Source organism: Apium graveolens, chromosome 5 (genome assembly GCF_009905375.1).
Source record: "Apium graveolens cultivar Ventura chromosome 5, ASM990537v1, whole genome shotgun sequence".
Lineage (NCBI taxonomy): Eukaryota > Viridiplantae > Streptophyta > Magnoliopsida > Apiales > Apiaceae > Apium > Apium graveolens.
Window position 1 is genome coordinate 79,872,862 of NC_133651.1, and position 13,782 is coordinate 79,886,643.

Consider the following 13,782-nt stretch of genomic DNA (forward strand, 5'->3'; position numbering starts at 1 on the left):
AGTAGATAATGGACTGGTTTAAGTCGGAGATATTAGCACTCTGAAGACCAGCTATGTAAAAATCTTCAACAGAACAGGAGATTGAACTTTGACCTACTCTTGATAAGGTTATCCAAATCCAAGGAGGGAAATACAGAAAAATCAATGTCCAGCCAAAAACACACTTCACTAGTTGGTACATTGGGTTTAAGATCTCGTCTGAACGAGCCATAAATTTTTTGGATACTGTTTCCCTGCTGGTATATAACTATATGTATCAATTAAACAGACAAGTTATCTCTATGTGTACGCACTCTACTACAGTAGAACTAATTTTATTTATGATAGTGTTAGGTAATACAGAAACTAATAAGAAAGTTCACAGAAGTTGTTTTTAAAACAACGGGCCAACAAGTCATGATGGTCGGGTACTTAAATTAAAGCTGGTCTCATAGTATTAAGCTATGCGATGTCGTTTAGCAAGGGAATGTTTTCTTCTTCTAGTAAGACAGCTACTATCAAGTTGTTATTGGTTGAACCAATTATGTAATGACAGCTGTACTAGTACTCTTTGTATAACAACAGTCCTAGAATGCTCTGTTAGGCAGAGAAATAGAATTATATTTTCATCCTTTATTTTCTTGTTTTGTACCTTCTTCTTCCTTATCACAAAAACCCAAAATAAACCCTAAATCAAAAAAACTCAAAAACTTGTTTGTGACAATTGGTACTACCTAAGTCAGAAAAAAGGAAATTTTAATATTTTTTTCCCACCCATTTCAACGTTTTCAGACAAGTCATTATATTTTTATTTACAAATATATTTTCTACACTAAACAAAATAATTGAGTATAAGGTCGAATAAAATAAATTAAAATAAAATGGGAGTAGGTAATCCATGTCGCAAGTGGATGTGTCCTCGGGATACGCTATTTTAAAATTACAGCAGATCTCTGATTGGATGGGATTGTCGAGGTTGGTCGGTTGCCCTCGTTGACTTCTTTCATCAACTGTTTTACATTTTATTATATTGAAATTACATTTTACTTTTTCGAAATTCAGGACATCAGATTAATAATAAAAACTCTAAAACCAAATTTGGTGTAACACCAAATTTGGTGTAATTTTTGGTGCAATACAAGAATGTTGTAAGATTTGAAGTTTGGTAATGAAGTAGTGGAATACAAACGGAACAAATTTTTTTTGTTAAAGGAGTATAACGGTAAAATGGTAATATGCAAAACCTCTAAAATTTTAATGTTACACCAAATTTGGTATAATTTTTGGTGTCATACCAAAATGATGTAAGTTTTAGAGTTGTGTTGAACAAGAGTTTTACACAAAAATGCTATAAAATTGAATATTTAGAGTTGAGTTGGAAATGGTGTAAAGTACATTTTTTCTAAACCCCCATCAAACCGTTCTGTGTAGAGAATTTAATAGATAGAGTATACAGCTAATTTGAAAATGAAGAATTATAATAATAGTTATAGTAAAAAATGAAACCGATGTTTAAGAACAGTGAATGGGTGATGTCTTTTCAAAGAAAGGATAAGTATAACTTTTTTTGATACTTGAAGAGAGAGAGATTATATAAAATAAATAAATATAGTATAGATATATATAAATCCATCAAAGCTAACAAACCTAGTTTTGTCTTATGCAGATGCTTTAAGTAGGTGTTTCACGTCAAATAACCATGTCAAGTTGACATGGTCAACTAATTATAGTGTAGGTTGGGAAAATGTTAAAACAAGTGATTTATGACTTATAACCATGTCAAATAATTATAGCGTAGATTCGGAAAATATTAAAATAAGTAATTTATAATTTAAAATAAATAATTGACTTATAAGTGTTAAATAGATAAATATTTATAAGTTGTTTAATTGTTTGGAATATTTTATTTATAAGTCAATTTTTTTTACTTAAATAAACAAAAATAAATAATTTTTGAATTTTATTATATTAATTCGTAAAATTTAAATTAGATTAATATTTTAAAACATATATTTTAAAATTAAAGTTTATAAAAAAATGAATATTCAAAAAAATTAAAAAAAAAATACGTCATACTAATATTCAACTAATCTGCTTATAACTTAAATTTATAATTTATAAGTTAGGTCAATAAACACATAAACGCTAGTATATAATTACTTAGGCTTATATGTTAATAAACTAGTTAGCCAAACATGCCAATAATGTGTGGAACAAGTAATTGGCAATCAATTTAATCAACCGCGTCACACATACTCTACGTATCCAACGAGTATTGGACATCCTCGCTAGTTTTTAAGTATCAAAAGAGCCAACATGGAGCTTTGTGCACATTTTCAGAAAAACATGTGCGACGACAGAAAGAAGTATCTAGCCAAGTTGCTGCATATTATTTAGTTTTTATACAGGAGAAAGATCTACCGGAAGCATACAAACTATAGTATAGTTATAATCAGTTACGATTCCGATGGGATTAAGCGGCGGAGGGTGCATGGTTTTCGGCTGTTTATCTTTAATACTCATGATATATATACTACCATTCGCGGCTCTAAGTCTAGCAGCTGTAGGCGGATCTCAAGTGAAGGCCTCAATCGGAGCCTTGTTTGTTCCTGCCATTTATAAGACCGATTCGGCTGGTTATACTTTGATCAACAGCACCTCCATCTTCTTCCGCCTCTTGCTTCGCGATGATGCCTACCAGATGGGAGTTTACTATAATGATCTCATACTAAAATTTTCGCACCTGGAAAATAAGACAAGTGCTGTGCCTATAGCCACCTACACATTGCCGGGGTTTTACCAAAAGGGTAATGATCACGGTTCAACCATTGACCGTTCGGATTACGTCGAGGCAGCTGGATTTTCTTGGGAGGAAGCTTCAAGGAATGTGTCCGAGGTAGTTTTGCGGGTTGATTTGGCCACGGCTGTGAGGTTCAAATATGCATGGTGGAAAAGCAAAAGACACACTATATTGGCACAGAGCGATGTAAAGGTCAGCACTACAACCGGCAACAAAGTTGCTCAGAAAGATATTAGGCTAAGGTCTTCTACACAGCACCACTCTGGAGTACACTACAAGGGATTCATTGCTTTCTCACTAGCCTTTTATATTTTGGTGTCTATTGTTTGGTTCATTTCTATATTTTTCACATGTAGGGATGATTAATTCCAACTACTATAATATATACATTTCTGTCTGTGGTTTTTATAACAAGAGAGAGTGAGGTCGGGGTTTATTTAACAACCTCCAATCTAATCTTCGTTATTGCCAAGGTTAAGTTTGAAGTGATATTGGACTGGTTCAAGTTGGAGATTTTAGTACTTCGAGGACAAGCTATGTAAAAATCTTCAGGATAACATGTTATTGAACTTTGAGAACTTCGAACATGTTTATAGAAGCATACCAACAAAAAATTTATGTACAACATACACGATCGAAGATTTGCTTCCAACGATTTCACTCATTTCCGGCCTTTTTAAAATATTTACATACATTATTTACCCCCATTTCTAACTTTTCTAATTCTCAAAAAATTAGATATATATTTGCAAGTGATATATAATTGTTTAAAAGTTACAGTTTCACTAACTTTTCACTACAAATTGTAACTAAAAAGATAAATTTTACAGATTTTTTTCACTAAAAAAATGTAACTCAAAATGATAAATTATATAGATTCTTTTTAGCATACTTATAACTCAAAAATATAAATGTTACAGCGTTTTTAGGACAAGATGAGAGAGAGAAGAATCTCCCTAATCTACATCACCAAAATGGGACGCCCCCACTATAAAGTATTATTTAATATTAATATTTTTAAAACTCATCAGTTTCTTCGGAAGACCTGGGATGAATATAAAAAATTGGATTAACATATCTAGGCAAGATCTAAGCAAATAATTTAAACACTGAGAAGACTTTCTTGGTAGTCTTTTGTTTTGTCGTATTCCTAGTTAGTATTTAGCAGACTCGAATGCTTCGGTCCGGACTTGGAAATAATATCAGTTTAAACCGGAGCCCCAGTATTGACCGGCAACCAACAGCTAGCCGTCAAAGATAGCTTATTCAAAAGCAAGCATGGGCTAACCGATCATATTTATTTCGTTTATTTTTTTTTGAACTCTAATTTCTGTGCAATTACACTTGGTGTGCCTTGTGTAAATCTATAATCTATTGACACAATTGATATAAAAGCATACAACAAACAAGTATTTGTATGTAAAAAACGGAGAAAAATAAAAGTGTTAGAACAGCCTGTTTTATTGATAACTGAATACAATACTTATACTACGAGAGAAGAAAATGTTCTATTAAGTAGGAACTGCATAACTAACAACCTAGACCAAATCAAATACTAACGTTGTGCTAAGTTTATTCTGCACTATTCCTACAAAGTCTCCATACCACGTCTCCACTTCTGTCTACAAACTTTGCATAGCAACATTGACTAAACCAGCATATTAGATAAATAAAATAACACCCAAGTTTAGATTAAAACCCCAACAAACTCCCCCTTAATCTAAACCTTTCTTAGCACAGCTCCTTACGCCAAGTAAATTCCTCATTCGCTCAAATCTGACAGTATTCAACGCCTTAGTTAGAATATCAGCCCGTTGTTTTGTTCTTCAGTGCATACATGTCTCACAATTATGTCTCCATTTTCAACATACTCTCTTATAAAGTGGAATCGAACGTCTATATGTTTGCTCCTGCCGTGGAAAACTGGATTTTTTGCTAAGTCAATGATCGACTTGTTATCGATGAACAGAGTCACATGTTGTGTGTTGAGTCCAGTAATTTGAGACAACAATTTCCTTAACCATATTGCTTGACAAGAGGCTGCAGTTGCTGCCATAAATTCTGCTTCGCAAGATGAAAGAGTGACACACCTTTGCTTCTGGGAATTCCACGGTATTAGCTTTTGTTGAGATAAAATACCATACCTCATGTACTCTTCCTATACTCCACATTCCCTGCCAGATCACTATCCGAATACCCGATCAATAATTCATTATTTTCATCTGTTGTGTATGTCAGCCCAAAGTCTAACGTTCCTTTTACATAACGCAATATGCACTTTGCCGCGTTTTGGTACATCAGTGTGGGCTTCTCCATGAACCTGCTCACTATACCTACAAAATAAGCCAAGTCTGGTCTGGTAAGAACTAAGTATCTTAACCCTCCTATCATACTTTTGAAACGAGTAGGATCGACTGGTATACCCCTTCATCTTTGCTGATAATTTCCTTTGGATGCATAGGAATTTTAGTAGAGTTACAATCCAACATTCCTGCTTTATTAAGAATCATTTTAGTGTACTCTATCTGGGTCAAATGAATAACGCCATTTCCTTGTTCTACCTCAATTCCTCAATTCCTGAATAGTACAAAAGTTTTCCCAAATCACTCATTTCAAACTCTTAGCCATTTGTTCTTTGAACTCCTTGATTGAATGGACACTTGTACCAATTATTAACAAATTGTCGAACGTAAACACCAACAATTAACACCTCTTTTCTCACATGTTTTGTGTACACGGCTTATTCATATGCACACCTGGTAAAGCCAAGTCCTTCCAAACATTTCAACTTCGAGTACCAGGCTCTTGGGGCCTGTCGTAGTTCGTATAGAGCCTTCAGAAGCCTGTACACAAGATGCTCCCTTCCAGGTTTAATAAATCCCTCCGGTTGTTTAACGAAAACTTCCTCTACAATTTCCCCATTCAAAAAAGCTGTTTTGACATCGAGGTGGTGAACCTCCCAGTTTCCTTTTGCTGCAAGATCCAACAATAAATGAATAGTTTCAATACGAGTTACCGGAGCAAATATCTCATCGAAGTCCACTCATTATTTTTATATGTATCCTTTTACAACGATTCTAGCCTTGTGCTTTATGACATTCCCATCTGCATCTCGTTTAATTTTGTATATCCATTTAAGTGTTGGACAAACTTAGTATTTTAGACTAAGTTGTGAATCATTTTGAGACTATATATGAGTGAGACACATTATGTATTAGTGGTGTGTATTTATTGGAACATATTCTCCTCTTCGAGGGGATTCCAACGCATATTTACACGCTCAAAATGAGTAAAAGGTGAATGAGAACTGATGTTCCAAAGTTTTACCTTTTAATATGAAAAGTGGTTTTGTACCACATCGAGAGTAGCACAAACCTATTCCTTAGTTTTTATTATAAATACCATGTATCACATCGAAAAGAAAAATAAGTCCTTTCAAGCCTCTCTTTATAAATAGAGTCTTAGGGCATCAGTTTTATTAAGTCAAGGGAATAAGAGTCCTCTCTTTCATTCTCGGTCTCTTTAGTCTTAAATTTTCCAATACTCCGGTGATAGTTCTCGGGCTTAGTTCAAGTTCGCTGAGAGTATATTCGATCTGATGGGGGTCAAACGCCTGTTGGACATGTGCCTTCGGGACATGTGCCTGTGGGACACACTGTCATTGGACAGTTTAGTGTTCCTCTTGGACATATATCGGCAGGATTCACTCCTCCGATCATACCTGCGGTGCCTACTGGTGTGCATACACCTGTAGTACAGACGCGCGTACCATCTGTTCCACCTGTGGTGCCTGCTGCACCTGTTATGCCAACTGTGCCTGCTGCACATGCTGAAAAACCTGAGAAGTTCAACGGAACGAACTTCAAATGTTGGCAACAAAAGATGCACTTTTATCTGACCACGTTGCATATGGATCGCTTCCTTAAGGAAGAACCACCGTTGCTCACTGCTGAGAGTAACATGCAGACTGTGTATGCTGCTGATGCTTGGAAGCACTCCGACTACATCTGTCGGAACTATGTGTTAAATTGTTGGTCTGACTCGTTGTATAACGTATACAGTGCGAAGCCAACAGCTAAGATCTTATGGGAGTCACTTGACCATAAGTATAAGACCGAGGACGCTGGGGCAAAGAAGTGGATTGTTGGCCGCTTTCTTGATTATAAGATGGCAGACTCTAAGACTGTGGTCAGTCAGGTGCAGGAACTGCAGGTGATCATTCATGACATTCATGCTGAGGGAATGGTCATAAGTGAGTCTTTCCAAGTTGCTGCTGTTATTGAAAAGCTTCCACATGGATGGAAAGATTTTAATAACTACCTTAAGCACAAGAGAAAGGAGATGTCTATGGAGGATCTTATTGTTAGACTTCATATTGAAGAAGACAACAGAGGGTCCGAGAAGAAAGTTAATGTTGCCACTGAGAAGGCAAACATGGTGGAGCATGTAACACCCCCAGATCCGGGGTCGGGGATCCGGGTCGTCACGGTCTTTCTTTCCACAATATCACTTCACTTAATTAATAATAATAACCTTATGCTGTGACCCCACACTAACACACACCACAACCCGTTATAGTCTCAGAGATGAAATTGAAATAAGTACAAGTCTTTGAATCCACCATTTAAAAGTTATTACAACCCAAAATGATTACTTGATAAATTTACAGTTAATTGCCATTATCTGCCACAAGTTATAATTATACATAATTTGATTCTCAAAAGTAGATGGTCTGAACTACAATAGATCTACCTCTGCAGCTATAGCAGCTACAACATCATCGGGAAGACGCGGGACGCTTCCCACGCGCTTGCGCTGGGTCTGCTGGAGTCTGGCCATTTCTCCTAACTGTTGTTGTGTGATGAAGAAATAAAGCAAGAGTGAGCCTTACAGCTCGCAAGATAATACATAGTGATAACAATAATATAAGTATCTAAATGGATACTTACTAGAATCTTTATCATGTGTAAGATAATTACTTACTAGATATAAGTAAAAACAAGGAATGAAGTTACCAATACTTCACTACACTTATATCAGTTATAAAGCTACTTGAACTACCACCGTTCAAAGTATTATAAGTTTTTTAAAAAAACATCCCATAGATTAGACCACAAGTTAAGACTTGAATAGATTCAATCTTTGAAATATTATTGAATGAAATAAAGTTACGAGATACTTTATTTAGTCCCGATATATATATACCCACATATATATCTCTTAAACATTTCCTGGAACCTCTGTTATGTAAAGTATGACAGAGTTTGAAACATCCAATGAATTTTGGAAAGGAAAAGAATTTTGGCATAAACCAGATATCTTGTTGATCAGGCAAAGATACCAATAAGTAACCTTTTCAACTAGTAGATGGATGAATCCCCCACCGGTCATCACCCTGGCCACATAAGGACCTTGTGCTGGACCGCCACCCGGCCTCTTACGCGTTGATGGACTGCCACCCAGCCACTTACACTTTGATAGACCGTACCCCGGCCTGTCGCTTATGCCGACTCAATTAGATGGGCTTACTTCCCGAACATTGGGCAAGTAATCAATTCATTTATCAAAACAGCAACCTTGTTGCGAATATAAAATACACCATAGAGCCGGATCCCTCAGGTTTTGAGCGAGTATTTAAATCCCCTTAAAAGGAAGATCTTAAATATAAAAAATGAGTTTTGGGATCCGCTCTAACTTTTAAAAAATCATTTTGAAGACTCGAAAATACTTTAAAGAGTGTTTGGAGTAATACTGATTTAATGAAATAAATCAGTCCCGATATATTAGAAAATATCTGAATATTATTATTTAAATAATATTCCCACAAAGAATTATCTTTATAAAAATAATTGAAGTAGAAGTATTAAAACTTATACTTGAAACGAGTATTAAATAACCAAAGATACACTTATATGAAAGTATTATCTTTATTTGAATAATCGAAAATAAGTTTGATTATTGACAACTTATTCTTTAATAAAATAAAGAATATATTTCAGTAATAAGCGGAGTCATAATACCTCGAATGAATATTATAAATAATATTCATAAAATAAAGGAGTCATACATCCTCGATTGAATATCCAAGTAATATTCAATAATAATATAAAGGAGTCATAAGCCCTCGAATAATATTCCAAATAATATTCATTAATAAAGTTATCGAATAAAACTTATTCGATTAATAGTTTTGAAAACTATATCTATATATATATAAATATATATATATATATATATATATTATACTCGGGAACATCGACTCCCGATTTTAGAAAATATTTTCACATTTGGGTCCCTATACTAAGGGTATATGCAAGTTACCGCTATCCTCTAGCATAGGTATTATGCAACTATAAGCATTTGAACCAACAGATATATAAACCAAGAATATAAATCAGGCATGCATATATACCATATCACATGCTACAATATATCGCAAGAATTTGCTAATAACCAATATGCATTTATCGCAAGATCATGCATATACACATATACATCACCACAACAGTATAACAGGTAGAAAACTTGCCTGAGCGACTTGGGGTGATAAAAGGCTCGGGACGAGTCTGGTAACCTATAAACAACAAGTAAGTTGGGATTAAACCAAAATCACTTGTAAATCTATACTTTAACTAACTTAGACTCTAACGCTTGTTTTGCGCTCACTGATTCGCTTAAGTCACTCGGGTACCCTCGGCTCCACCATTTTTAATAATTTAACCTTTACGAGTTTTAAAGCGATTCCTTCGCGAGTGTCTTACCAACTGCCTAACACACTTACCATAAATGTTTCATACATTAATTAACCCTTTTTGGTCTTTAACCTATGTTTCAAAGTAAGGCGAGGGGAAAAGTTTTATTCGCGAAACGCCGTTACTTGAAACGGTCGTTTCTCCTTAACCGTGCATCGGAATCGAACGAACTACATATCAAAACGAAGCTCGTAACATGAGCTATCTAGACATGGCAATGGTCATAATCTAGCAGGGGGTTCTCGGGTCCTAATGTTATGCACAAGAACAGTCTAAAGAAAATCGGACGTTACGACGGCTATGCTTACGCGATTTCCAATATTTTAAACCATTCAAAACCATCCCAAATCAACCTCAAATCCAACATACAACCAACATCCATCCTTATCACATCATAACAACCCCAACCAATTCAATTTAATCATTCATACTTATGCCTAAGCTTAACTTTAATCATACTTAAGTTCTTTTAATCAAAACCACAACATTTACCATTCCATTTCACTACCATTTCAAATCCCAAACTCTAAATCACAACAACAAGCTACAATAGCACCCTACTAATCAAAATTATCTTATAATATATAGGAATCTAGGGTTTGGAGATGGTATACCTTCCTTGAAGTGGTGGGAGGAGCTAGGAAGCCTAAAGAAGCTTTGAGAAGTCTTAGGAATGCTTGGATCTTCAAGGAAAATAAGAAAACTTCAAGTTAAAAACTTGAAAACACTATTCATAGTCTTCTTCTTTGATTAAATGAAGAAGATTGAGAAGGAATTAATGGCTTAAACTCATGATATAGCCCTAACTAAGCATGAAGATGATTAGGGAATTTACTCACCAATTTAGGAAGCTTGGATCTTTGATTTTTGAATTTTTCTTGCCTTTTGAATAGTGAAAAGCCGAGAGCAAAGATGAACAAGGCCTTGGTTTCTTTTTGATTTTGATCAAGAATGAATTTGCTTGGCTTGGTTGATTTGTTTTTGTGCTTGATTTAGTCAATTACCTTCTTGCCCTTGAATTTGTGTGGTTACAAAGCCACCACACCTCCTTCCTTCCCATGTCATGCTTGTGTCATGTGGTGATGTCATCTTTCCCTCCTTGTCCCCTTTCTATTGGTTGGATGACATCATTCCCACTAATCCCTTTGATTAACTTCCTAATCGTTTGCCTAATGACCGCTGATCTGTTATACGGTTCGCTTAACTTTCGTTCTCGTTTATCGTTTGAAGGATCATACCCGGGATCTTATTACTTAGGTTCCCTTAACCTTTCTCAATACATTATATTCCTTTTTATGATCCTCTATTATAATCCTTTAATTTAAATCCTTTTTATCCTGTTACCTTATACTCAATTCTCTCCGTATCTAGTGGATTTCCGGGAAAAACCAAAGTGTTCGGAATTGGATTCTGACGATCTTTACATACACTTATATACTACATAGAGTACTAATAATATCCCAGAATATCCATAACAGAACCCCTACATAGTGTGGCGTGAAAAGTTTTCTCATTCAGCTAAAACACTATTCACAAGGGTTACAAAAAGTTGAAAATTTTGGGGTTATTACAGTCTCCCCTCCTTAAAAGGATTCCGTCCCGGAATCAAACAGAAAACAAATGGGGGTACTTTTCTAGCATTGTGCTCTCTAGTTCCCAAGTTGATTCTTCCACGTTATGATTCTACCATAGTACTCTGACTAGCTTGATCACTTTGTTCCGAAGCACCTGCTCCTTCTTATCCATAATCCTTACTGGCTTCTCCACGTAAGTTAGATCTGGCTGCATATCCACCTGCTCGTACTCCACTATGTGTCTGGCATCCCGATGATACCTCCTTAGCATTGACACATGGAACACATTATGAACTTGTTGCAAATTAGGGGGTAGGGCTAGCTCGTAAGCTAACTTTCCAATCCGTCTTAATATCTCAAAAGGTCCAATGTATCTTGGGCTTAGTTTTCCTTTCTTTCCGAACCTCATTAATCCCTTCCAAGGGGATACTTTCAACAGTACTAAGTCCCCTACTTCATATTCCTTGTCCTTTCGGGCTAGGTCTGCATATTTCTTCTGTCTGTCTTGGGCTGCTACAAGTCGCCCTCTGATAAGATCCACTATATCTTTGGTCCTTTGGATCACTTCGGGTCCGAGCATCTTCCGCTCTCCTACTTCATCCCAGTATAAGGGAGATCGACACCTTCTTCCGTACAGGGCCTCATAAGGCGGCATTCCGATGCTAGCATGAAAGCTATTGTTATAAGAAAACTCGATCAACGGCAAGTGATCATCCCAACTTCCTTTAAGGTCTATTGCACAGACTCTCAACATATCCTCTAGTGTTTGGATGATCCTTTCACTCTGTCCATCCGTCTGGGGATGGTACGCGGTACTCATATTTAACTTGGTCCCCGCACATTCCTGAAAGCTCCTCCAAAATCTGGAGTTGAACCTGGGGTCTCGGTCTGAGACAATGGACGCTAGAACTCCATGTCGCGTCACTATTTCCTTAAGGTAAATGTCCACCAGTCTATCGACTGTGTATCTCTCATTGATAGGAATGAAATGAGCTGACTTTGTCAGTCGGTCTATAATTACCCAAATGGCGTCGTGATTGGCTTTCGTCCTTGGCAAGCCTACAACAAAATCCATTGCTATCTGTTCCCATTTCCATTCGGGAATCTCCAGGGGTCGCAAAAGTCCACTGGGTCTCTGGTGCTCTGCCTTTACTCTTTGTCAAGTCAAACACTTGTTTACCCATTCTGCTACGTCCCTCTTCATGTTGGGCCACCAGTAATATTCCTTCACATCCCTATACATCTTGGTACTTCCCGGGTGAATAGAATACCTTGAACTATGGCTTTCATCCAAAATCTCATCTTTAAGTTCTTGAACATTCGGAACCCAAATTCGGTAGGAGTACCTCATTATCCCTTTATCATCTTTCTCGGTATGGATCTCCTCTCCAGTCATTAACTCTCTGCCTTCATTCATTATTTTCTCCTGGCACAATCTGATCTTTTCCAATAACTCCGGCTGCATTGAGATCTCAAAAAGCTTTTCAGTTCCGGTTCCGGTTACCTTTACTTCTATTTCCATTCTCTCAAAATCCCTTATCAACTCTTCCGAAGTCGTTATCATTCTGAGTCTCTCCTTTCTACTAAGGGCATCAGCCACCACATTGGCTTTCCCTGGATGATAGAGAATCTCACAATCATAGTCCTTGATTAGTTCTAACCATCTCCTCTGGCGCATGTTGAGCTCTTTCTGCGTGAATATGTACTTGAGGCTCTTATGGTCTGTGAAAATCTCGCACTTCTCTCCATACAAGTAGTGCCTCCAAATTTTTAAAGCAAATACTATTGCCGCGAGCTCAAGGTCATGAGTAGGATATCTAACCTCGTATTCCTTCAGTTGTCTCGACGCATACGCAATAACTTTACCGTGCTGCATAAGCACACATCCTAATCCTTTGTGCGACGCGTCACTATATATCACAAAATCTCCTTTTCCGTCCGGCAATGCCAATACCGGAGCCGTTATCAACCTTTTCTTTAATTCCTGAAAACTGTTCTCGCATTTCTCCGTCCATTCAAACTTCTCTGTCTTACGAGTAAGTCGTGTCAAAGGGGCTGCGATCTTCGCAAAGTCCTGAACAAATCTACGATAGTAGCCGGCCAATCCTATGAAACTCCTTACCTCTGTGGGTGTGGTTGGCCTTTCCCAATTTGAGACCGCCTCTATCTTGGAGGGGTCGACCAATACTCCTTCTTTATTGATCACATGTCCTAAAAACTGTACTTCATTCCGCCAGAATTCACACTTCGAGAATTTGGCATATAACTGCTCCTCTCTGAGTATTCCTAGAGCTATCCTCAAATGCTCTGCATGTTCTGCCTCAGTCCTTGAGTAGATCAAAATATCATCGATAAAAACTATCACACACTTGTCCAAGTACTTCTTAAATACTCTATTCATTAAATCCATGAAAGCCGCTGGGGCGTTGGTTAATCCAAAGGACATTACCAAGAACTCATAATGCCCATACCTGGTACGGAACGCTGTCTTGGAAATATCTTCGGGTTTAATCTTTAGTTGGTGATATCCAGTTCTCAGGTCGATCTTGGAAAAATAAACAACTTCCTTTAGCTGGTCGAACAGATCGTCTATTCTAGGCAATGGGTACCTGTTCTTTATGGTTAGCTTGTTCAACTCTCGATAGTCGATGCACAACCTCATGCTCCCATCTTTCTT

The 13,782-nt window shown here is 36.8% G+C and overlaps 1 protein-coding gene across 1 annotated transcript; it reads left to right on the forward strand.

The window, feature by feature from the left end:
* The first annotated feature begins 2,446 nt into the window (after positions 1-2,446).
* On the forward strand, positions 2,447-3,145 carry LOC141660195 (protein NDR1-like). The gene has a single exon (XM_074467160.1). It carries the CDS (start codon positions 2,447-2,449, stop codon positions 3,143-3,145), a length of 699 nt encoding a protein of 232 aa, XP_074323261.1.
* The last annotated feature ends 10,637 nt before the right edge of the window (positions 3,146-13,782 follow it).